Here is a 26,741-nt window from a genome sequence, read left to right on the forward strand (position 1 = left end):
ACAAGGAGGAAAGAACCAGCCAGCTTGGCGTGACAGTCATCATTCAATGGATCTGAGCAGGAGTGGTGAACAGAGGACATGACAGTACAGAAAAAGGCAGGACACTGGGTTCTGGCTCCAACTCCGTCACTATACTCCGTCACTATGAGAAGGCTAGGCCGGCCAGGGAAGCTTTCAACAATCCTACTTGCCCTGATAGATGAGCAGAAATTAACTGCAAGTCAAGGAGAGGGAAGACATTTCAAATGGGTATAATATGAATAAAGACCAATATGGGAATGGTGATGGTCTGTTCACAGAACAATAACAATGACCAAAAGTTGTGTTTGGGAGTAAAATATGGTGGCATAGATAAGGTGGTATCAGGTCACAGAGAATCTTGAAATTTAGACAGAGGACCCCACATTTGAAATACTGGAGAACCCCTGTTAATTGATTTGATCAGTTGGTATGTAAGATAGAATGGAAAGGGGGGGAAACTACAGCCCAGTTTCTGCCAATTCTGTATAACGAACATTTACTTCTTTCAAAATCTGGGAGGAAAAAAATAAGTTAGTTTAAAACAGTTGAAAGAAATAGTTAAAAGGAAAAAAAAACAGGGCCAAATGGGTAGGCTCTTTTGCCTTTGATATCAAATTACAATGTCAAATATAGATGTAAATAAAATGGGGATATTCTGAAGACATAATCAGAGCAAGGATAACTTAGAACACATATGCATTCTCTAAAGCAGACTGAGAAAACTTGAAAACAGATCATCGGGAAAATAAACAGGAATCTGAATTCAAGTCAGCTATAAACAGATTTAGTAAGTCCTATCACACCAGGTGCCAAAATCAGTTAGATAACTTGCAACCAACAGATGTGAAAATAAGAGTAGAAATAAGGACCTTAAGCCTTATTCTGCCTTTTTAATGAGTAAACAAGGGGCACGGTGCTATGGAAGTTTAAGAGAAAGTGAGGGTTTGCTGGTGGGGGAACTAAAAAAAAAGTCATGTTGGAAGAACTGCACCAACAGCTATGAAGAGGTAGAGATGGAGGTGGCGGGTAGCTGAGAAGGCAAAGGGCAGCATTCGAAGCAAGACCCTAAGGTGGAAGAACTCAAATGTAGTTCAGGAAAACTCAAACTTTTTTTTCTTTTCTGAAGAAGAGCACATATCAGAGAGAAACAGAAACAAAGCCTGAAAGATGAAGATTGGCAGATTGAGACAATTATATCTAACTCAACAGAAAAACGGGAGACATTTCAAAGTTTTAAACCTGGGAAGTGTCATTATAATCTGCCCTAGGATTCTAAAGGCAAATTCAAAAGTTCTTGCAAACCGTTAGTTTGCCATCTGAATACTTAGGTACAAGTAACAGCTAATCTAAATTTCAGCATCTACTTAAAACTACTCTAATTGGTCATATTACCACTACAAAAAACAAACAAACCTCAAGTGACATCTAGAAGACAAAGTCAACAAGCAACTTAAGACAAATTAACAAGAAAACTTATGACTAATGTAAACATTCAACTCTTCACAAAGTCCAACTTCTCACACCCAATGTGGTAAGTTTAAATCCTGACTCCTAAGCAAGAATTTCATTTAGAACCTCACTGCCTTTATTTACATATCTGAAAAAGACATGGTATTAATTAGTTAATATAACTAACCACCAAAAGAGGGATTCCCTTCAATCTACAAATCACCTTTGGTATTACATCCCTGGTGCTATTTTTCTGATTATATAGACGGTTGTAACAAATTAACAACTTACTTGCTCCCCTTTCCCAAGTAATACTGACATATCTACTCCAATTTATAAGCCCTCTGCCTAGAACACTATTCCCTCATTCTCACCTGGCAAGCTCCTTTCTCATCTTTCAGATATCAGTTTCATCATTCTCTTTGAAGCTTTCCCTGACACCCCATATACATTAGGTGCCCCTAATAACGTGCTCTCTCAACACCCTGCGCTACTTCTGCCATCAAGATTATCATAGAGATAATCCTCTACCCTGAGAACACTAGCAGTCTAGCTTCTGTTCCCCCAGGCAAAAGACTGGAGGATTCAACTCTGCAGAAACGGACCAGGCCAAGAAGAAAGACCCAAAGTTATTGAACAACTGGGAGTCTTTCAATGAAATGTCCCAGCAGGATCATCCTATAGTTGATAAGCCCCACTCATGCCCAAAAAGCATCTAATGAGTTTTTTACTGATACAAAAATTGGAGGAATTTTCCCAGGCCAACAGTCATTTCTCACATCAGTTATAAGTAGTGGGGTGGGGAGGCCCCCAAGACCACCCTCGGGTTTGATAATTTACTAAAAGGACTTCTAGAACTCACTGAAAGCTAAAAAGCTGTCAATATTATACTCACAGTTACGGTCTATCACAGCAAAAGAATATGGATTAAAATCAGCCAAGGAAGAGACATAGGAGGCAGAGTCCAGGAGAGTTCCAAACACAGAGATTCCAGCTGTCCCCTCTCAGTGGAATAATGAACAGCTTTAACTCCTCTTGGCAGCAACGCGTGGTAATATGCAGAGTACTGCCAACCAAGGAAGTTCATCTGGGCCTCAGCATCCAGAGCTCTTACTAGGGCTTGGTCACAAAGACATGGTTACCATGCCCCTGATACCCATGACCCAAAGCATTCACCATGAACCACATCGTTAGGTCATCTGCTGTGGCCCAAAACCACTCTTATCAGGCAGGACATTTCAAGGACTTAGAGATTACCTCCCAAAGCCAAAGGCAAAAACCAGAACTCTCTTTAGATAAGACTAAATTCTCTATAGTAATTCTCTAAGTTCCATCCTGTTACAGGCAGACCTCAGAGATCCTGCAGGTGCAGTTCCAGACCACTGCAATAAAGTAAATATCGTGATAAAGTCATACAATTTTTTGGTTTCCCAGTGTATATAAAAGTTATGCTTATACTGTACTGTAATCTATTAAGTGTGCAACAGCATTATTTCTAAAAAAAAGTATATGCCTTAATTAAAAAATAATTATTGCTAAAAAATGCTAACCATCATCTGGGCCTTTAGTGAATCGTAATCTTTTTTGCTGGTGAAGGGTCCTGCCATGAAGCTGACGGCTGCTGACTGATCAGGGTCGTGGTTGCTGAAGGTTGCAGTGGCTGTGGGAATTTCTCAAAATAAGACCACAGTGAAGTCTGCCACATCAGTTGACTCTTCCTTTCACCAATGACTTCTCTGTAGCATGCAATGCTGTTTGATAGCATTTTACCCACAGAAGAACTTCTTTCAAAATTGGACTCAATCTTCTTAAACCCTGCTGCGCCTTTATCCACTAAGCTTATGTAATATTCTAGATCTTCTGTTGTCATTTCAAGACTCTTCACAGTATATTCACCAGGAGTAGATTCCATCTCAAGAAACCACTGTCTTTGCTCATCCATAAGAAGCAACTCCTCATTCGTTCAAGTTTTATCATGAGACTTCAGCAATTCAGTCACATCTTCAGGCTCCACTTCTAATTCTAGTTCTCTTGCTATTTCCACCACATCTGCAGTTACTTCCCCCGCCCGAAGTCTCAGACCCCTCAAAGTCATCCATGCGGGTTGGAATCATCTTCTTCCAAACTCCAGTTTATGTTGATATTTTGACCTCTTCCCATGAATCATGAATGTTCTTAGTGACATCTAGAATGGTGAATACTTTCCAGAAGGTTTTCAATTTACTTTGCCCAGATCCATCATAGGAATCACGTGGCAGCCTTACAAAATGTGTTTCTTGAATAATAAGAATTGAAAATCAAAATTACTCCTTAATCCATGTGCTGCAGGATGGATGTTGTTGTCAGCAGGCATGAAAACAACATTAATCTCATTGTACGCCTCCATCAGAGCTCTTGGGTGACCAGGTGCATTGTCAATGAGCAGTAATATTTTGAAAGGAATATTTTCTTCTTCTGAGCAGTAGGTCTCACTGTGGACTTAAAATAGTCAGTAAACCGTATTATAAACAGATGTGCTGTCATCTAGGCTTTGTTGTTTCATTTATAGAGCACAGGCAGAGCAGATTTTGCATAATTCTCAGGATTTCAGAATGGTAAATAAGCACTGGTATCAAACTAAAGTCACCAGCTGCATTAGCTCCTAACAAGAGAGTTAATTAGCCTGCCCTTTGAAGCTTTGATGCCAGGCACTGACTTTTCCTCTCTAGTTATGAAAGTCCTAAATGGCATCTTTTTCCAAAATAGGGCTATTTCACCTACATTGAAAATCTGTTGTTTAGTGTAGCCACCTGCATTATTTGAACTAGACCTTCTGGATAACTTGCTGCAGCTTCTACATCAGCACTTGCTGCTTCACCTTGCACTTTGATGTTTTGGAGATGGATTCTTTCCTTAAACCTCATGAACCAACCTTTGCTAGCTTCAAACTTCTCTTCTGCAGCTTCCTCACCTCTCTCAGCCTTCACAGAATTGAAGAGAGCTAGGGCCTAGTTCTGGATTAGAATTTCACTTAAGGCAATGTTGTGGCTGGTTTGATCTTCTATCCAGACCACTACAATCTTCTCCATATCAGCAATAAGGCTGCTTCGCTTTCTTATCATTTGTGTATTCACTGGAGTAGCACTTTTAAGTTCCTTCAAGAACTTTTCTTTTGCATTCACAACTTGATGATTGTTCGGTGCAAGAGGCCTATCAGCATTCCTCTCTCACTAAGCTTAATCATTTCTAGCTTTTGATTTAAAATGAGAGATGTGTGACTCTTCCTTCCTCTTGAACACTTACAGGCCATTGCAGAGTTATTAACTGGCCTGATTTCAATACTGTTGAGCCTCAGGGAATAGGAAGGCCTGAGGAGAGGGAAAGAGATGGGGGAATGGCAGGTCGGTAGAGCAGTCAGAACACACAACGATTACTGATTAAGTTTGTCATCTTATGAGTGTGGTTCGTGGCGCCCCAAAACAATTGCAATAGTAACATCAAAGATCCCAAGTCACAGATTACCATAACAAATATAATAACAATGAAAAAGTTTGAACTATTGCGAGGGTTACCAAAACGTGACAGAGAGACAAGAAATGAGCAAATGCTGTTGGAAAAATGGTGAGGATAGACTTGCTCGACGCAGGGTTGCCACAAACCTTCAATTTGTAAAAAGCACAACTTCTGCCAAGTACACTTAAGTGCAATAAAACAAGGCATTCCTATATTTCATTTTCCCTCTATTTCAGAAATGTCATTAGAAAGTATACCATTATACTCCTAAAAGACACAACATCTCCTTTCTATAGACCACCAGAACTTACATTCTGGACTCAGAGTTAACATATGGACTTACAATATAAATGACATTTCACCATATCCCAGACGCTTTGCTTTGTAAGGATAGCAGAAAAAAATCTAAGAAGCAAGAAGACAAAAAGTCCTTTACATTTTCTTTTACACTCTACCTGGCCTATTTTTTGCCTTTATAAAACAGACTCACTCTATCAGCCTAAATCAAGCATTGGTTCTTCAGTCTCTATACCTGTTACTTTGCCAGGCAAAGCAAGTTAGGAACCTTCATGGGCTCATATATGCTTGTCGAATTTGGAAACCACATGTTTTTCAGACAAATTAACATCTTAAATAAATATGTTAATAGTGTCCCATATTACAAGACATTTCATTGCCAAGATCTTGGTTTTACCACTCTACTGTACACTCTCGTAAAGACACATCATAAAACTTACTAAACCACATTTGGATTTCCAAATACTTAGCCTTTCAATTCAATGTACTCTGAGAAAACTTCTAAATGGTTTCTCCAAGCCCCTAAGTGTGCCTAGTGTTCAGAAGCAATCATTAGACCTCAGAGAAATTCATCAAGCAGCTGGAAAACTTTGGCCCCCTATTGGTAAAGATCCATCTCTCAGTCCTTTGAGAAGATTTGATTAATTACTCTAGGAGCTAAGAGCCTCAGAGAAAACCTATTTAACTCTTTCCTCTCGATGAGAGACTTGATTACAGACTTTCCTAAATTAAAATCTGAAAGCATCCCAAAATGCTCTGGGCATTTTATTTTTTTTAATAGAAAACATGATTCATAAAGCTGCTACCCATGCTGGACGTCGTGCTAGTCACACAAGCTAGAGTCTGCAAGGATCCTTACATGCTAGAACAGACCTGCACACAACTAATCCTATCAAAATATCATAAGCATAATTTAAAGGCTACATAATAGAACTAAAAATAATAATAAAAACTTCATTTACATTTAAATAAGTATGTTAATCTCCCCTCAAAAAAGAAAGAATAAATATGTTAATGGAAGTTTGTGAGTTCATATTATTCCTGACACTTCACCTTTTAGGCAAATACTTTTTAAATGACCTCTGAAGAATCACTACGATTTTGCTATTAAAATTTGTTTATTTTGATTTTGAAACCAATGTCCACTTTTACCAAAAAATATCGCTGTTCTCAAGTAATAGTGTATGAGCACTTGTCTGTGATTAGTTACCTAAAATAGGATGGCACCAATGAGACTCATCCAATAAACACTCTACAGTCCGGCTATTTATCAGTTTTCAAAAACGCTGATCACCAAAAAAAATAAATAAATAAATAAAAATTTTAAAAAATACAAGAACTTAGGATGGATAAATTCCCACTGGGGGGAAAAGCCCCCAATGATAACTATCTTTAATATATTTCCATATGAAGGGAAGCAAATCACTATAAGGGTAGTACTGAGTACAAACTTCAACCCCATTACACTCTAGCATACACTGGGGCTCCAGCTGCCCTAGAGACCCTTTGAACTTCTCCCTCACAACCCCATGTTATATTCCAGTTGGCAAATATCCTTGTACACAATCAGTTATTCTTCGGCGCTGAGGTCTGAACTTTCCAACATTCCTATTATATCCTGTGTAAAGAGAAGGGTAAGTAATCCTTATTGTACCTCACAACGTTCCAGGCACCATGCCTGCTGCTCTACATGTAATGCCTCATTTAATCTTCACCCTGTGGCCTAGCTTTTATTCACCACGTTTTTATAGGTGTGAAAACTCAAAAATCATGGGTAGAAGAATCAGGATTTGAATCCCAGGCAGTCTGACTTCAAAGGCCAATTTCCTTTCGGAAAAGTAGCTATACTGGACTTCCCTGGCAGTCCAGTGGTTAGGACTCCGCACTTCCACTGCAGGGGGCCCAGGTTTGATCACTGGTTGGGGAACTAAGATCCCACATGCCGTGCGGCGCAGCCAGAAAAAAATTTAAAAAATAAATAAAAGGCTATACTTCCCAACATATTATATTTATTTGCAGAAAAGTTTAATCTGGGTGGTCTCGAATTACATACCCAAATTCTCAAACTGGGACAAGAGATCAACCTTTGAACCCAAAGTGAACTAAGTTTTGAAAGAAAAATAAAAATTTTTTAAATAAACATTTATTGCATAGCTACTGTACGTACCATACATGCCTTCTATCACCTTCTCACTACCTTCTTATTTGCAGAAAATATCAAACGCTTTCCACATCCCTACATACCACAGTCGCCCGCTCTCCAGTAATGCCTTTATCTATGTTTAAATACATATATTTAAACAAATGCAGAAGGAGCTTGGGATGTAGGTGTACCCCTAAAACAGCAGGCATCTAACATGTGCTAAAATATGGATAAAGAAGATGTAGCACATATATATAACGGAATATTACTCAACCATAAAAAGAAATGAAATTGAGTTATTTGTAGTGAGGTGGATGGACCTAGAGTCTGTCATACAGAGTGAAGTAAGTCAGAAAGAGAAAAACAAATACAGTAATGCTAACACATATATATGGAATCTAGGAAAAAAAAAAAAAGCTTCTGAAGAACCTAGGGGCAGGACAGGAATAAAGACGCAGACGTAGAGAATGGACTTGAGGACACGGGGAGGGGGAAGGGGAAGCTGGGACGAAGTGAGAGAGTGGCATGGACATATATACACTACCAAATGTAAAATCAATAGCTAGTGGGAAGCAGCCGCATAGCACAGGGAGATCAGCTCAGTGCTTTGTGACCACCTAGAGGGGTGGGATAGGGAGGATGGGAGGGAGACGCAAGAAGGAGGGGATATGGGGATATATGTATGTGTATAGCTGATTCACTTTGTTATACAGCAGAAACTAACACACCATTGTAAAGCAATTATACTCCAATAAAGATGTTAAAAAAAATAAAATAAAACACCCTGACTGTAAGCAGACAGGGCTCCAGTTGACACTGCCTTCCAAAACCAACAAACCAACCCCGTCACATTATGGAGCACCGTGACTGCCAACACTGCCTGGGAACCTCTGTCCAAAATGGAATTCGAGTGGCAGTCACCACGTGCTGGGTGCTGATTCAAAACACTGCTTCCCACAGCAGCACCTGATCGCCTTCTGCAATTTCTCTTCGGGAAGAAGTTCTTTTGTGGCACAGGTTTTTAACGAGGGGGCTGGTTTTGCCGGTGCTTTGAGATGCTCTGTGACAAGTCATCAAAAACGTGAAAGCACCAGCACCCCTACTTTAAACAAGAAGTGATTAGACTTGCCAACTCGGAAGTTAGGCTGAGTCAGCTCTACAAGAGCATCTCTGCAGCCACGCTCCTCGGGAAGCATTCCCCCTGGGGGTGCACCCCAGGAACACAGACCCCCTCCCCAATCCACCCCTCACCACCACCCCCCCAACCGCCTGCTCCAGAACTGGAAGCACTGTTGCAGTCACGTGACTGAGTCAGCTCTCCACAGGAGCTGGGTCTGGTCCAAGTTTCGCAGACAAGGCTACTCCGGTCTGCAGGGGAGGATTTAACAGCTACAGCCCTAGAAGACTGAGAGACTTACGTAAGGTCAACTATACCCAGCAGAGTGGACAGAAGTCAAAATGGCAAGATGTCGGGAATAGCAAGAAGGCCCCCCACCACCCAATGTTCCCTCTAGTTAAATGTTTCAAATTGCACAGCCGTCATTCCTTGGTACTTATTAAAGGTAACTTTCCTAGGAAAAGTGGCTCTTTACACCATCCATCTCTCTCACACATTGGTGGGAAGGGAATTTTCTGTTCTTCTCCCAGACAGCTCTTAAACAAGAGGAAAGGCACCCTCCAAACAGACAGCTCAGGGGAAAGCTCACAGCAAGAAGCAGGTGCCCCAGAGGCAGAATTTCCCCTGCTCCATAAGCAGTATCCGCAACACCAGTTGACTCTTGATTACCCAGGAGTTAATGATCCAAACAGGCTGCTCTAGGCCCCTGGCCTTTTCCTGTTCCCATTGCTTGCCCATGGCAATGTCCACCATATAATCCAAATTATAAATATATAAAAAGTTGAATTTTAAAGTAATTTTTTGTCTCTTGTTTTTAAACCCCTATATAAGAGGAATAATGAGTAAGAATTTTAAAATTATTAATTAAAATAACATTTGAAGATTATCTATAGATTTCCTGTCTACCTTCATTGGTTTCCAATTAAGACTGGTAATTAGCAGTTGGTCATATATGGAATGTGAGGTTATATGAAGAATAACAAACATAAGTATGAAATATTAAAAATAAGTATATAAAGAGGCAAGGTAGTTCTCAGGTTAAGAGCAGTCTCCCAAGTCACACAGACTAGGGCTAAGTCCCAGCCCACCACTCTTGCCAGCTATACGATTATAGGCAAGATGCCTTACCTCTCAAAACCCAGCCCCCTCACTTTGTAAAATCAGGATAAAAATGGTACTGACTATATAAAATTGTTGGGAGGAAGAAAGTACAGGCTAATGCATGTACTTAGCTATATGATTTTGTATATTTTAAGGACTCAATCAATATTAACTTTTATGGTAATGGTATTCAGAGTACCATATTCATGAAAGCAAGAGCATCTACCTTTCAAAATATTCTAAGCATATCAAGTTTATCTTTGTTAGCATGATAATGATCAAGTAGTTCTGTAACAATGCGGTTTTCTAGAGATATATATCAAAGTAGTAGGGGCAAAATGGTACGATGTCATTTTGGATTTACTTTCAAATACTATAGCAAAAAGGGGGACTAGTAAAGCAAGTGTGGCAAACTATGACTGTTGAATCTACGGGATAGGTATATGGTTCATTACCGCCATCTCTCCATCTCTGTGAATGTCTGAAAACCTTCATAATAAAAAGGTAAAAAACAATCAATTGGTCTGTCAACAGATATTTATTAAGAACACTCCAGGAGCCCAACACAGAACTGGTGCCATGAGATAAACTAACTATTGTTTTTAAAAAAAAAAATCAGGCAAGCAGCAACTGTACCTTTCTGGCATGCCAGCAAGAAGCACAGGCTAAGTAAAGAGAAGGGCTCTGATCTGTGAATAGAGATTTCACAGCATCACAGACGGCGTTTATGCACCCGACTCACTGGAGAGCCTTAGCCTTTCTTAACCACAGTTCCTCATCTGAACCAGAGAACAAATAATAAATCTGAATGACTACTTTCTCATTCCTCCCAGGAGAGAACTAGTACCCTTCCAAATGCATCAGAGAAAAACTGTTTCATTATACATGATGGCTGCCTTAGGGCATTAAGGCTTAATTCTCTTGCAGACCCCAACTGGGGAAGGCTGCTGGAACCTCGACTCAGAACCCTCTTGCTCTTAGTTTTCTCACAGTTCTAGAAACCTCGATGCTCTTGTTTCTCGCCTAGTGCATATTCAAAACAGCAAATCAGAAGGTGGAGATCTCCATAGCAGAAGACTGACATCCTGATCACACGAGAGGAATCAAACACTTTATTAAAAATACACTCAGCGAACCAAAAAAGCAGAGCAGCCCAGGCACTTCAGAGAAAAGTGGCTCTAAAAGCCTCAGGAGTCCATTTTTTCCTTTTATTTCTAAAAGTTAATATTTACTGAGTACTTACAATACAGAGTACTTATAAGGACTTACTTGCTTGTAATGATGATCCTCCAAGTCGCCAAAAAACAACTAAATTTTACCCAGTGCACTCTACTTCACACAGAGACTAAACCTTCAGAGTTCTGCTTCTCCACGGGTATGATACTGGGCAAGTTTAATTTCATTCTATTTATACATTTTTTTAAAATTTCTATCATGACTATATACTACCTATTAGGCAAAAACATCTTTTAAAGATACTTAAGTTTAGGAAAATTTCATCCTAAATGGTATAAATTTTAAACATTTTTCATTCATACTTTGAAAGAGTAAAACCTCCACACTGATTCATTTTCCAAAGTTTTCAGATAGGTATGCCTCTTATGTAGGAGTTATCATCTTTGGTGTCAAGGAACAGGTAATCAATATGGCGAGAAGCAAGGTTACAGAGAAAAAAAAAATCAAAATAATTTAAAAGACATCTACTAAACAAGAAGAATAAGAGAAGGTTTCAGGAGAGTGGAGGGATTTAAGCTTGACCTCCAAGGGGGAAGGTGTGGGTAACAGGAACAGGCCAAATGATCAAGGATCCTCAAAGAGAGAGAGCAAAATGTCTGGGCTTCGCACAACAGGCATTGTAAGTTGCTAGAAAAGGCACTAATGCTTCTTTATTCATTCACTTAACAAACACTAATAAAAACAATTACAGGCACCATGAAAACTACTGTTCTATGTAATACGAGGGACACACAGACCCAACAAACACAGATGCTACCCTCAAGCAGCTTATTATATAAAGCATCACTACAACATGCAAACACAGAAGTCAGTAGGTGCCATAGGACAAGGCAAAGGACCTCGGGAGATGAGTGGTGAACAGCAGAGGAAATGAAGCAAGCCTTTAACAGAGGAGATGAAATAATGAAAGCTGTATTTTCAGAAGATTACTGGAATAATGGCTACCATTGATTGGTCACTCATCAAGTTAAGCGTGATGTAACTATATTTCTCATTGAATATTCACACTAATTCTGCCACGAAGACAACAGGTCCATTCTATAGATGAGGAAACTGAACCTCAGAGATTAAAGTACTTATCCAAGGACACACAGCACATGTCAGGGCTAAGATTCAAACAGGTCTCTATGATTCCAAACTATTTCTACGATGCCATATATAAAATCTTTATCCAAGGACACACAGCACATGTCTGGGCTAAGATTCAAACAGTTCTCTATGATTCCAAGCTATTTCTACGATGCCGTATATAAAATCTTTAGAGTGAAAATCATATTTACTTAATTCAACTATTTGACATGCAACTTTAACAGACTGTAACAGACATTTCCACTTCCAGTCTTGTAAGAATTCCTATGTGGCTAAACCCATTCATCACCTCCTGACAGCACTATTTTTTTTTTTTAATATATGGTTCAGTTACTTAAAAGGATTCATTCTTTTTTATAACTTTTTATTTTATATTGGAGTATAGTTCATTAACAATGTTGTGTTAGTTTCAGGTGTACAGCAAAGTGATTCAGTTATACATATACATGTATCTATTCTTTTTCAAATTCTTTTCCCATTTAGGTTGTTACATAATATTGAGCAGAGTTCCCTGAGCCATACAGTAGGTGAGAGCACTATTTGATTGTCCCCCCAATTCAATTACACCTTTCTACTAAAGACCGCAATTACATTAATTTGACTAAGTCAGATTTTTTATTTTTCATGAAACGGAAATACATCCTAAAGGAGCCAAATAATCAAAATAGCAAATATGAGAAGATAAGCGTAATTTGTTCTACTTGAACAAACAGCTATAAGGAAAAGTTTAATCAAATATGGATTTTCCTGGGGCAGATGAGAAAGACCACTGTCATGACTTAGCTTTGTGATAGAATGAGCAAAGTGTAGGAATAGAAGAAAAGAGGAAGAGGTGAATCTACAAGGTACTTTTTATGAATGAAACACTAAGACTGAACAATACTCTGCCATGCAGAGGAATGAATACAAAATAAAAGGCTCTGCTTGCATGAAAGACTTGTGAAGTCCAGATGTACATTCATGAAACATCTAGAGAGAAAGAAAATACATAATAATGTATTTCATTATGTCCAATCATCACAGAATGGGGGGGATAAAAACTGACCACTGGAACTTAGAGCCTTGAAAGCCCGGGAGGACTGTGATGACCGGAGAAGGAGGGAAAGGTATGAATTCCAAGCACAGAGACCATCGCAGACCTACAGTTCCACAGAATGGGAACTCTAAGTAATGACCAGAAGACTCAAAGAACTTCAGAACCAGAAGGACTCTCAGAGATCATGTGTCTGTATTTTGTTTTGTTTTCTCAATAGACTTCACTCTTTAGAGAAGTTTGAGGTTCCCAGCAAAACTGAGTGGAAGGTACAGAGACTTCCCATTTACCCCCCGCCCCACACAGGCATACCCTCCCCATTATCCACGTCCCCCACCAGAGTGGCACATTTGTTACAACAGATCAACGAACATTGTCATATGTCTGTTGCACCGATTTGGAAAGCACAAGCCAGGGCACTGGAGTCCCCTACCCAAGGTCACATGGCCAGATGCTGTCAGAAAAAGGACCAAAATGCCTGGGTCCCAATCCCGTATCCTTTCCTGATAAACCACAATGCACTGGGTGAAGCATACATGGCCAAGTACAGATCCCCCGACGTTCACTCCACAGGATGCCTGATTTCACTTGACCTGTAAATGTACTATTGTCGGCACCAAAACAATTTAACTCTCTTTCAGAAGCAGAGAGAAGTCTGCTTTTTCTCTGAGGCATCTTCTGTATTATTAGCACCAATGCCCATTGTCTAGACTCTACATGCTAATCACTAAGTCCCACAGCTTCTCTATTTTATGTAATTACTGGCATAATATTACAACCAGCCAAACAATACTCATCTGCAGAATGAAACTGTGATTTTTTTCTTCCTGGAGCCAGATCCATGAGGTGTTTTCACGGATAAAACCCATATGAGATCTCTGCCTCACGCGAGAGATTCCCCACAGTATTTTTAAATGTTAGTAATAAATACCAATACAATGTTGATGGGTTCATTGTTTGAAACAGGGCAACTGCATATCCCAAGGATGAGCAAAGTCTGCTTTCCTTGGCAAGAGTAAAGCTCTGTGCTTTCCCAGTGACACTTCAAAGTTTGATGAAGAGAAGTTTCTCAAGGCCGGGGCCTCCCAACTTCTATGGCCCTCGTCTCTTTCACAAAGACGTGGATAGTGCTGAGTGCGCACTAGGTACTCTACGTATACGTGCTGGATGGAAGGGTTTGAGAGTGTAATAATAATTACCTCCTGAAGAGTCAAAACTTTTTGAAAAAGGAAAATAAACTCTGCTTATAAAGATACAAGACTAAAATACATTTCTTGTTTCTTTGGAAAATTATCAGAAGCATTTCAGTTTCTCCCTAAATACTGAAGAAAAAAGAAAAATCTCCCCCCAAAACGCCAAAATAGACAGAGCTGGAGCTACTCTGCCAAATACAAATATACAGAGGATTGTCCCCTTCCGCCCTGAGTCCACAACACAAACTTAATAATCTCCAAGGAAATACGAATATGTTCTTTCTCCCACCAGAAAATTAACTAAATTGCTCTTTCTGGTGGACAATATCACATCTGCGGGTACTGGGATCTTTAGGGTCTGCCCCCCCCAGCCTCTGAGACCATGGAGAAGATACTCTCGGATAAGTTTCCAAAATCATCATCAGGACCACTGTTTGACTATATTTTTCCATTTAGCCACTGGCATTATTTGAATAAAATATGCTCCATTTCAGACACAATGCACTTTTCAGATATATACACCTATTTAACTGCCTTACACTCCTGATTTTTCCAATATGCCTTCACAATATGCTTTGCACGTTTGGTGACATATTTCGACTAGAAAATAAAAGGCTAACTTCTCCCCAGATTTGCTTACAGAAGCTTTGGTAACCAAATACAAAAAACTATGACATATAAAAGATATTAAAGTAAAGGTAAAAGTGACAGAGAAAGGATTTCTCAAAAAAGTAATACAGTCGTCCCTCGGTATCCACAGGATTCGTCCCGGGAGTCCCACGGATACCAAAATCTATGGATGCTCAAATATCTTACAGAAAATGGCACAGTACAATCAGCCCTTCAGGGATGCGGAACCCGAGGATACAAGCCAACTGAATATAGTAATGGAAGATTCTCTGAAACTCTAATTGATCTGGGTCACTCTGGCTTACTGCAGGGTTCTAAATCTGCAGTGTTCATGAGAACCATCTGGGGAGCTTGTGAAAATGTAGATTCCTAGGCTCCTCCTCTCACATGGGTAACGAAAGCTATTGTGGAGCTCAGGAATCTGCATTTTTAACAAGCATCTCAGGTGATCCTGATTCAGGTCCAGAGCCCAGCCAAGCGCCTACAAAGCTAACGGTAAATGGAGGTAACGCAGTCTATTGGAATAAATCAGCAAAGACAGAGCCTGAGTCTCAAGTCCAGTACTGCCTCTAACCAGCCCCTGTGACCATAGCTTTACCTTCCTTAGGTCTCCATTTACTCGTCTGTAATACAAGGTATTATCTGTGAGACTGATACCTAAGATGCCTTCCTGCTGTGAAACTGTGACATGTTTAAAAAAATAAAAGAGGTAGCTTTATAAATGCGGACACTATTTCCCTAGGAAACAGTGTTTGACATATTCCTAAGTAATGTTTATACAAGGATCTCTACATCAGAGATAATAGTCTGTAGACCTTAAACATGCCAGACACCTAGTTCAATGCCAAATGTTAGACACTGAATGAAATCACACACTTACACACCCACAAACACACCCCTGCCTTGTGGCCATGGGGCAGGAGTTGTGTCCACTAGGTGTTCAGTTGCAAAGCTTACCTGAATCTGAATTACAAGAGCAGTTAATTTGGATATTTTTACCAGACATTAAACACCACAATCTTGACATTATTAATCACATTCCAGGAGAACCAAAGCACCACTTAAGCAGCACCTTTTTAGGAAGTAATTACCAGAGGCTGCTCTTATCTCAGACTTTGCTTTAGGGGAAGTAGGCCTGACTCTACAAAGACAGAATTTGCAGCCCAGGAGAGTCTCAACACTTAAAAATCTGTATAGTTTGTTGGAGCAGAGATGAAACATTTATCCTTCTCGTGCGACCACTTTGGTTTCCAGGGAAATGACTATTAATGGCTGAGGAAGGCAGAGGAGAGGTAGGTACATCCACAGATGCACACACACCACACACCAAAGTTAACTGAAAAATTTCAAAGTGCCTTTTTATGCCTTTAACTCAAAGATGAACACATTTCAAGGTGACCCAATCCTCCAGTGACAGGCAGCATTTTAAAAGGGCCAGCGCTCTCCACTTAAACAATTTCTAGTGACACGTCTAAATCGCATCCTCCAGGGCTCTCTCCGCTGTCTCGTTGACTAGTCTTTCTTTCCCAGCAGAGGTATCCCATTTCAAATGAGCGCTTGAAGTTCGCCTTCCCTCCTAACAATTAAAATCCACAGAGCTCAGATGCTTTAAAAAAAAAAAATGTTTTTTTTTTAATTAGCAGGCACCATGGAAAACTTTTAATTATTTAATTATACAACAAACCCACATGATTATAGTTCTGTTTACCAAAACAGTATCAGAACAATAAAACACAGCCTCACCATTCACGCTTATAAGCAAATGGTAAAAGACTTCTAAGGTAAAATCAAAGTTCGAGTTCAGAAAAGGATGCCCAATTTAAAACCTAAAAGCGTACATGATCATTATATTGACTCTGCGGATGAATTTCATACGTAGAATATGAAGGGTTTTTTTTCTTCTTTCTTCACTAAAATATTACTGTTAGCCATTACAGAATGAGAAGATTACACTAGAAATCTGAAAATTGGGTTCCTATAGTTAATGAAACATGCCAGGCTGTTCTGGGTAAGTCCCTTTGCAGAAACTACTCCTTGTCACAACCATCCTTTCCAAACACCTCCCCTGGACTATCTGTAAATTCCTCCATCACTTTCCAATCTGATTCCTTCTATATGGTCACCTGCATCCTCCTGTGATGACGTACACGGCAGTGTCCCTGCGTTGACGGTGAGCTTCAGGAAAGCAGAGACCAGGCTATGGTCACTCTGGTATCCCAGCCATTACCATGAGCAACAAGTAACCAGTGCCAGGAACAGCAGGAACTCTACTTTGGTTTTTTTTTTTTGGTTTTTTTAAAATGTGTATAAGTTTATAATACATACGAATAAATTTTTTAAATGTATTCTGGTCCCCTCCCCCTCCTAAACAATTGTCCTAACCCCCCACCCTGGGAGGGTGGGAGTCATTTGAGCCAGGTCAGGAGGGGGACTCACTGTGGCCCAGAGTGGGCTATGGGAGCCCAACAAGCTAGGGGGGCACTTAAGCACGGGGGGGTAGGCCAGAGTCCAATCGCAACGCGGAGGGTGTCTGCACGAAGGGACAGGGTAGCCAGACGTGGGAGTCTAGACAAGCAGGAAAAGGAGGCTATCTACATGGATGGGTAGCCTGGTCCAGAGAGCCATAGATAGACCTGCTGGGGGGTATCAATGTGGGCAGCAGCCTGATGCAGGCAGGCGGAGCCCAGGCTGGATGAAGGTACCCAGCTCAGAGTGTCAGAACCTGAGTAAGTCAAGAAGAATGTCTACTGGCCGTGGAGTATGTAGAGCCCAGCCTGTGAAGGGTTTCAAATATGCAAAGAGAGAAAAATGGAACAAATCCGTGGTACTGTACTGGAATTGGAGGAATCAGTCTGAACTCATGGTTTTCACTAGATAGAGAGATATAGATAGATGATAAGTAGACAGTTAACAGAAGTAAATGTGTGGGTGTATGTGTGTACACATTCTCTAGCTCTACCAAGTAAGGGGCTTAGGAGCAGAGACATTCCAGTCACCATGAGCATACCTACCGCCCAGATCCTGGTATCTAAATACCATTATCCACTGAAAGAAACATTCCTTGGAGAAAGAGCTGACTCTAGTGCTGGGGCAGGGAAAGTATAAGATAAGCCTGGGACACTTTGTTAAGCCAAAAAAGAATGAAGTACTTCAAAAATAATGGTACACGTCAAAAAGAGAGAGAAGCTAAGATGAAGGGGCTCCCCTTAGCAAAATCTAAACAATTTGAATATTAAATAATAATAGTAACAATTACAACCCATTTGGAAAAAATAGGAAACCTCAAATATATACTAATATAAACAAACATAAATAAATTGAAAATCTGCAGAGAAACAGGGTACTTAAATAGTTTCAAAGTACCACCACACAAAATACACATGAATTACAAAGGTTAAAAAGTAACTTTACAGTGGAGAAGCCTAGAAGACAGCACCTTAATCGAATAATCAAAATGAACACCATCAATAATGAGACAAATCAATATCATGTGCTACCTAACAGGATGCAATGAGAAGAACACAGCATCATTTCTGTGAAATTCCTGCCAGAGATGCATAATCTGAATCTAACCACGAAAAAAACACTGCAAACAGAAACGGAGGAACATCCTATAAAGTAACTGGCCCGTATGCTGCAAAAGTCAATGAAACACTGAGCAATCATTTCAGCCTGAAGACTAAAAAGACACGACAGTTAAAGGCAACATATGATTGTGAAACGGATCTTTTTAAATAAAAAACATTGTTTGGACAACTGGCCAAACGTGAATGAAGTTGGTGGGTTGGATGGTAATAACGTATCCATGTTAAAGGTCTCACTTTGAGGACTGCAGGGTTGTTGCAGCCTTTGAGGAAACTGCCCTTACCCACAGGAAATACTCAAGTATCCAGGGGTGGTGACGCATCATGTCAGTCAACCGTATTCCTCAGGTGGTTCAAAGGAAAAAGTTCTTTCTACTGCACTTACAACTTTCCTAAAAGTTTGACATTGCTTTAAAGTCAAAAAAAAAAAGGACAGCAAAAAACTTTTGTTATTCTGGTTTATAATCAATACAGGTTTCCCCTACTATCTGAAAGTAGAGGGCTCCTAGGAAACCTTTGGTAAGCCGAACTGGCATAAAGTGAAAAGTATCACCCACTTTCCGAAAGTTCTCATTATGCCATTTCGCTTTTATGGAAGACCTATGTTGGTAGGTCTAATAACTTTCTGTAAAAGCAAAAATTCTTTTGAATTTCTTTCCGTTAGTGAAAACAGGTACTAATGTAGGCATTTCATAAGTGAAGTGGTGTAAGGTAACCAAGCGCAGTGGGATACCTGTACTCAGTGGAAGATAATAAATTCATCATGTGTAAGATCAGAATTACATAAAAATAATTATTTTCATATTATCTTTCTTCCCTAGTACCTAGAATATTACACATACACAATGAGGCAGCTATGGTGTAAAGCAAAGAATAAAGAACTTGTACTCAGATGTTCTGGATTTGAATCATTACCTATGAAGTGAAAATAACAACTCACCCCAAAGGATTACTGGGAGAATTAAAAGAGGTAATGTTTGCAAAAGTATCACATTAAACCTAAAGAAATATACATATACTAAGTATTAAAGAGAAAAAATATTGGATTCAGATATAAAATCCACACTAATTTAAAATATGGCACAAATCAATTTTACAGTTAAGAAGAAATCTCCAGTTAACTCCACTTCGGAAATCCCCTGCAGAAATCTAAAAAATTTTTAATTCTATTCTTACCTAATCTTCAATGCCCTTCTGTCTCACAAAAAATAAACAACAAAAGGGATTCTGGAAAGATAATTCATGTTGTTTCTCACCTGAAATCTACAGACTCCTTAAACTGCCTTGTTTATAACTAAAGAGATTCCAGTTCTCAGGAAACTATAAAAAGAGGTCCCAAAATTAGAAATCCAAAAAAACAAACCAAAAAAAGACAAAAAACAAAGACAAAAAAGTCACCTCAAATCAACAAAACATAATTATCAAAATTTTTCTCCATCTTCCTTTCTTTCTTTCTCTCTCTCTCTCTTTCTTTCTTTTTCTTTCTACACCTAAAGATCACTTCAAGAGACACAACTGGTTTTTAAACCCAGGAAGCCAAAGTAAGCCCAAAGACTAGAGTATGAGAGCTGGGGTTTTCAAAAATACAAAGAGACAAGAAAAAGAAAACAAACCAACCAACAAAAAAACACCCTGACCACTTGGAGCTCACTCCCAGGTCCCCACCCCATGATGCTCTGAGGCACGTCAGCACACCTACCTGAAGAAATCCCAGAGGAAGGCTGGCTTTAAGATGCCACCCCAGAAAGTTTCTTATTCAGTTACATCTAAGCCTACTCTCACAATCCACCAAAGTTTGGATATTTCCATTCTCCCTCAGGATAAACTTCATCTTCCCCCAGACAAATTGCAATGGTTAAGATGTGGGTTATGCAACAAGACCTACTGTATAGCACAGGGAACTCTGCTCAATATTATGTAACAACCTAAATGGGAAAAGAATTTGAAAAAGAATAGATACGTGTGTGTGTGTGTGTGTGTATATATATATATATATATATATATATATATATATATATATAACTGAATCACTTTGCTGTACACCTGAAACTAACACAACACAATATACTCCAGTATAAAATAAAAAGTTAAAAAAAAAAGATGTAGGTTATGGCAATAAAACAAAAATCTTTCACATAGACACAGGCAAATCAAAGCTAAGAAAGTCACAGTAAAATTATTCACTAGCTATCAACTTGCCTTCTCTTACATCACAGATCGAGTGCCCCAGGCAGCACCAATAGACCAACTGCAGTGGGGAAGCACGTAGTGTTAGCACCAAACCATCTAGGTGTGAATTCTGGCTCTGCCACATTAGCTCTGCCTAACTGGCTTTTGGCAAGTTACTTCAAACTCTCTATACCTCAGTTTGCAAATCTGTAGAACAGAGATCATAATAAAATCTTCACAGGGCTGTGGTGAAGACTAAATGAGATAATGCAAAAAGCACTCAGTATAGTACCTGGCACAAAACTAAAGCTCTATGGTAACCACCATCATTACACCCAGCACCTAGGCATAGTGTCTAGCGTTAAATAAAGAATTATCGTGCAAGCAACCCATGCTTTGCCTAACTTTAAAGTTTAAGATTCCAGTCAAAAAAAAATTTTTTTAACTTTTCTAAGATAACTTTGCAGTGGAAAAATCACCACCACCAAAATCAGAAGCATTCTACACCAAAGTTATGCCTTAGCACAAGTGGCAGAAATGAGCTCCTTACATTTTGATTCTTATCTAAGTTCTTAAAGGGAAAATAAAAGTTACAATGCCAAGAGGGCCAGAACTCTGTTATGGCAACTCATTTAAGGTACAGTTTAGGCACAACTATCTAATTTCTTAAATAGACAAAAATAAATGGAAAGTAACTGCATATTACATTTGCACTTATTTTAATTGTAGTTTTGGCTCGATTCCCAGCTAGAGATCGGACATAGCTCTGTGAAGGCAGGGACTACCCTTGTCCGTCTTGTATCCCCAGAGCCCAGGGTAATACTACCCAGTTCACAGTCGGTACTCAATAACTATTTTTTGGATGAATAACAGTGCTTCGTAAAATACAAAATCCCGTCCTGCTTCTTGGTTTGGCAACTAATCCAAAACTGATCTCGTTTATCTGTATTTTAAGCAAATAAACTGCCCTTTCTGTTTGTTCCGACTTGGATTACAAAAAATGCCCCTACGGAGCAAAACATTCCTCAGTAATCATGGTCCCTGATCATTCCAACTGTGGATATATGCCTAAAACAATCTCTTTTTACTGCAACACAGGAAATTCATAGAATTGTCCCCATCCCATCCCAGTTAAAAATCAGTTTTCAATTAGTTTTTTTCTGTTTTTCAGATATCTTTGAAAATTTCCTTTCTGTACACAAGACCTTACAGATATGAAGACAGATACAGAGCAGAGACCCTTAGAAGTCACCTAATACAACACCCCCATTTTCCAGATGCCTCCAAAGAAAATCACATTTGAAAGGAAGCCACACTGCCAACATCCTTCGTAAGCCTCTTGAGGTCTCTTTAAAGACAGAAGTAACAAAATTGAATTGTAACGTTATTCAGAAAAGAGGGAGAAGATAGAGACTGAACAGCACCTGTCCACACACAAGGGCCCAGGTGGACACCCCAGTGCTCCCAAGCAAGGAGTAGTTCTAAATTCACTCCTTCTTTCAGCAGGCATGTTTGTGGGCCTTCCGTGTGCCAGACACTATCCTAACTGCCTGGGATACATCAATGAAGAAAAGAAAGATCACTGCCGCTGCTGCACCTACATTTCAGGCAAAACTTAACAGGCATCTAGCAGAATAAAGAAAAGAACATCATCGGTCCATCTTAATAGAATGCAAAGGGCCAGAAGCACTCCATAGAGCCGTAAAGATCTTTAAGCCAGTGGTTCTCAAATCTGAGTGCATTTCAGAACCACTTCAAAACCACCCAGAATGCCAGGCCTCACCCCCAGAGTTTCTGACTCATTAAGAGATCAGTGTGGCCTGAGAATTTGCATTTCTAATGAGCTGTCACCTAATGTTAATGCTGTAGGTCCCAGAACCACACTCTGAGAACCGCTGATCTACTGTTCAAATAAAGCAAGTAGCCTGGCCAAAGCCACAGGCTGGAGCTAGACCAGATTTAGTGTTCTTCTTCCTTCTGATTCCAAACTGGTCAAGCCTTCTCCATAGGAGGACACAGCTGTCACCTACCCACTTAACGGCAAACACTGCCCAAAGAAAAAGAGGTTTTTAGCTTTATGTATAAGTTGGAGAAAATCAGAAATTAATGTTTTAAGTAGAAAATATCTTAAACAGATAGGATTGATCACTAAACACTGACATAAAAATGAACATTAGAGGGTCTGTTCTTTCTTTCTCACGTCCAATGGGTCCATAAAAGAATGTTTTCCTTGAAGGTTTTATCATGAGGGTCAGATTCAGTCTCAAATGAACCTATTTATTAAAAAAAAAAAAAGTCTATTAACTAGAAGTACATACATGCACTACAATATAAATTAGTGACTGTATCAGTAATAATTTTAGTTTTGTTCTAATTGTATTTTCTAAAATTTTTACAATAAACATGAATTCCTTCGTAATAAGGGAATAAAAGTTTATTTCTTTAAGAAAGTGTTTATTTTAAAAGACTTTTAATTAGAAAACTCTATAAAAGGCATCAACTAATAAACTGCATAAATTAATACTGAATGATTTTTTTTCCTAGTACATAAATTTTCAAATAATTTATTTTAGCATTTTAGGCCAAATCTCTGTCTGGATTAATGATTAATACCAATGAAGGAAAAACACCCTTGAAATATATCTGATGTTATTTAAACAAAGAGAATAAAACAAAACTATGATCATTTAAATAGCTGCATAAAAATCACATTTACTATTATTCTACATAGCAATTGATTTTTGTCTATAATGTTACTTTTCAACAAATGAATGGACGTAATTCTAATTCTTGCAAATAAAGTAAAAAAAGTTCTATGTCAACTATACCTCAATAAGAAAAAGAAAGAGAAAAAGGTTTGTGTTTCTTGAAAGAAAAATAAACTGCTAAGTTTTGGGGAAATAACAGTGCATCAAATGGCGAACAAAGTCACACAGCCATACCCTGAAGATACCAAGGTGACTAAGAACTACAGCCCAACCCTATCCCCCGCCCATCATCTTTCTGGATCTTCCAATCTAGGGAACTCCTTTATTACTATACTAAAGTCCACATTCCAAAGATAGAACTAGAGTTTAAAATATAACCTGCTAAAGGGCAGTGAGTAAAGGAGAATCAGTTTGGTGAGGAAATCACCTGCCTTTATAAAGACAAGCTCTTACCATTCGACAAAAGTTCTGGACCATCTCATGAAGCCTAGACTCCAATGAAAACAGTCACTTTTAAAGAAAAAAGTGTACCCGTATGACTTACATACAATTTATAGCTAATTTTCTCAAAACTGGCCCCTAAAAACAGAACTCTCCTTTTAATACTATTACTGTACATACTTACTTGGTACATTGTGAGTACCTAGTAAACTATTATATACTTACTATATATATATATATATATATATATATATATATATATATAATACTATTATATACTTACTACGTACTCACAATGTGCCAAACAACATCTTCTCATTTAATCTCCAAACCACTTTATGAGGTAAGTGCTACTATTATAATCATTTTACAGATTAAGAAATTTAAGCACAGAGTGATTATTTGTCCAAAGTCACAGAGCTAAACTGAAGATCCAGGATACCGACATGCAAGCTATAATACTTAAACTGAGATCCTTAACCTTTGGCTCCATCATGGTTTTGCTATGTTTGAATTACAAATTTTTCACATTTTGGGAAATCAAAATTAAGTTTTCTTGCCAGAAATGTTTTAGAACACCAATGAAATGAAATAAATGGCGAAATAATCCAAGCACTTTTAGAAGTCGCTGTACTTCTAAAAATCATACAATTTACATTAAGTTATATAGTCCAGAGACAACTTTTCCAACAGCACGATCACTCTGGGGATATGGCTGTGTTAACAATTACCTCTGGAAACCCGGCATTAAATCGCACAAGATAATTCTTAGGAGGGTGGAAGGGAGGTTTTCATCTGGTTTGTTTGGGGGTCTTTGCGGGTTTTTTGTTGTTGCCGTTCTTCGCAACCAGGTGAGCTAATGAGTTGGAAGATAAAAGTCTAATCCTTTCCTATTCCTTCCGCTTATAAATATAAGGCTTGGGAGTCCAGGCTTGCGGGTTCACGTGCGCAAGGGCTGTGTCTCCCAGGTGCGGCCCCCCGAGCCTGCGCCTCCCGCCTTGGGGAACACGCGACACGGGGACCCCTGGCCAGGGTACCGGGCGGCGCGAGGCTCGAAGAGACAGGGGACTGGGAGCAACGGAGAGGGGAGGGAGCGACCGCGGGCCCTTACCGAGCTCCGTGCCCCGCTGGTGCGCCGACATGGCTGGGCCACCACTGCACCGCCGGCTCCCACGCGCCCGCCCGCCTTAGCTCTGCCCTTCCTGCTTCCGCGCGCGCGCGCGCGCGCCGCACGCCCCGCCCTCTCCGCTCTGGGGGCGGAGCCACCGGCCGGGCCGCGGAGGCGGGATCCCGGGTTCTTTTCTCTGCCGGGAAAATCCGCTGCGCGCGTTCCTCGGTCTTATCCACCGGGTGCGGAACTCGCGTACTAACTCCCGCAAATCATGCTGCCAGAACTCGTGGTGAAACCCTTAAGTTGCTGACTGTACTGAATAAAAGCATTTGGAGACTTTTCACAGTAGGATTACAGAACAAGAAGGGAGAGGATCCTTCCAATTACTGCCTGAGACCAGAGCGCGAGGACCCCACACCTGAAACGGGAGCGGTGATCCCTTAGCCTGGTAAGGGCGGCCAACCAGCAAACTGGGGCCCGGTGCCCTGTGACTTCTACGCTTGGCTTCCTGAAGAGAAGCAACTCTGTGGCCTGAAAAACCAGGGGGCCTAGGAGTGGGAACAACTGGGGTCTCAGCTTTGCTCTGTCAGCGATTGTGACACTGGGCCATCAACTGCCTTTCTAAGCTTCATTTTCCTTATCTGTAAGAAAGCACCTTGACAACATCTTTTTTTTTTTAATTATTTATTTATTTATTTTTGGCTGCGTTGGGTCTTCGTTGCTGCGTGCAGGCTTTCTCTAGTTACGGCGAGCAGGGGCTGCTCTTCGTTGCGGTGCGCTGGCTTCCCATTGCGGTGGCTTCTCTTGTTGCGGAGCACGGGCTCTAGGCGCGCGGGCTTCAGTAGTTGTGGCACGTGGGCTCAGTAGTTGTGGCTCGCGGGCTCTAGAGAGCAGACTCAGTAGTTGTGGCGCACGGGCTTAGTTGCTCCGCGGCATGTGGGATCTTCCCTGACCAGGGCTCGAACCTGTGTCCCCTGCGTTGGCAGGTGGATTCTTAACCACTGCGCCACCAGGGAAGTCCTTTGACAACATCTTGGAGCGCTAAAATTCTGATTCTGTGATACTAAGAATTTTTTCAGCCTGACTTTTGTGAGCAGGAGGTTAAAGTTGTCTGGAGTCACTCAACACAGGCTACTAATCAACTCTGTACTCACGGTCAGAGACAGCTCCACTCTGCTGAAAGAAGGAAATCTCTTAGTTACGGCTTGTTTACCATGAGCCAGTTACTATGCTAGGTACTTTCAGAGAGATGATAGCAGTCGAATCCCAGAACAATCCTGCCAAGTATGTACTGTATCTCCATCGCTCTACCTACAGACACCAAAGTTATGAACAGAGGCATCCTGGTGTAATGGAGCAGACTCCAAACGGGTCCATCTCAATACACCAGCAATTCCACCTAATGACTAGCTGGTTCCAGGAATGTTACTGCCTGTAAAATGGGGATGTTCAAAATAGATTTAACTTGCAAAGGTGTTGTACATGTGTAAAGCATCTAGTACAACACACATCATGGCACATAGTAGGTGCTCAACAAATGGAAGCTACGAATGTTACTGTCAGCTTCACACAGCAATTATAGGCTACATAGGAAAGGTAATCCCAGTCTTTTCCCCCCACACGTAGCTGCCTCTCAGCCTTGTCAGCACAAAGCCATTGCCAAACATTTTGAAAATGTCTACATCCCATTCATTTATATAATAGCATTTTACCTATTTCTATCTTCACCCTGAAAGCCCCGAGTTGGCCTAGCATTCACAGCTAGACCACCGTGTTCCCCAGTAGAACATAAAACAATTTCACAGAACACCAACATCAGGCAAGGCCATTGTGTCCCTGATAAATCAACAAAAACAAGACCCCTTGTAATCACGTCTGAACACAAAAAATGAACATTGTCCAAACCACAAAAATGACCAAACAGCCC

General features: G+C 40.1%; 1 protein-coding gene across 1 annotated transcript in view; it reads right to left on the reverse strand.

Annotated features, from left to right (window-relative positions):
• DERA (deoxyribose-phosphate aldolase) overlaps positions 1–24,944 on the reverse strand; it is a 163,637-nt gene extending 138,693 nt beyond the window's left edge. The window contains exon 1 of the mRNA XM_082421945.1: positions 24,815–24,944. Within this exon, the coding sequence (XP_082278071.1) occupies positions 24,815–24,845 (31 nt within the window). The 5' untranslated portion in view covers positions 24,846–24,944. The remainder of the gene's footprint in view (positions 1–24,814) is intronic.
• Positions 24,945–26,741: the final 1,797 nt, after the last annotated feature.

This window comes from Balaenoptera physalus (assembly GCF_965194825.1).
Source record: "Balaenoptera physalus genome assembly, chromosome: 13".
NCBI classification, from domain to species: domain Eukaryota; kingdom Metazoa; phylum Chordata; class Mammalia; order Artiodactyla; family Balaenopteridae; genus Balaenoptera; species Balaenoptera physalus.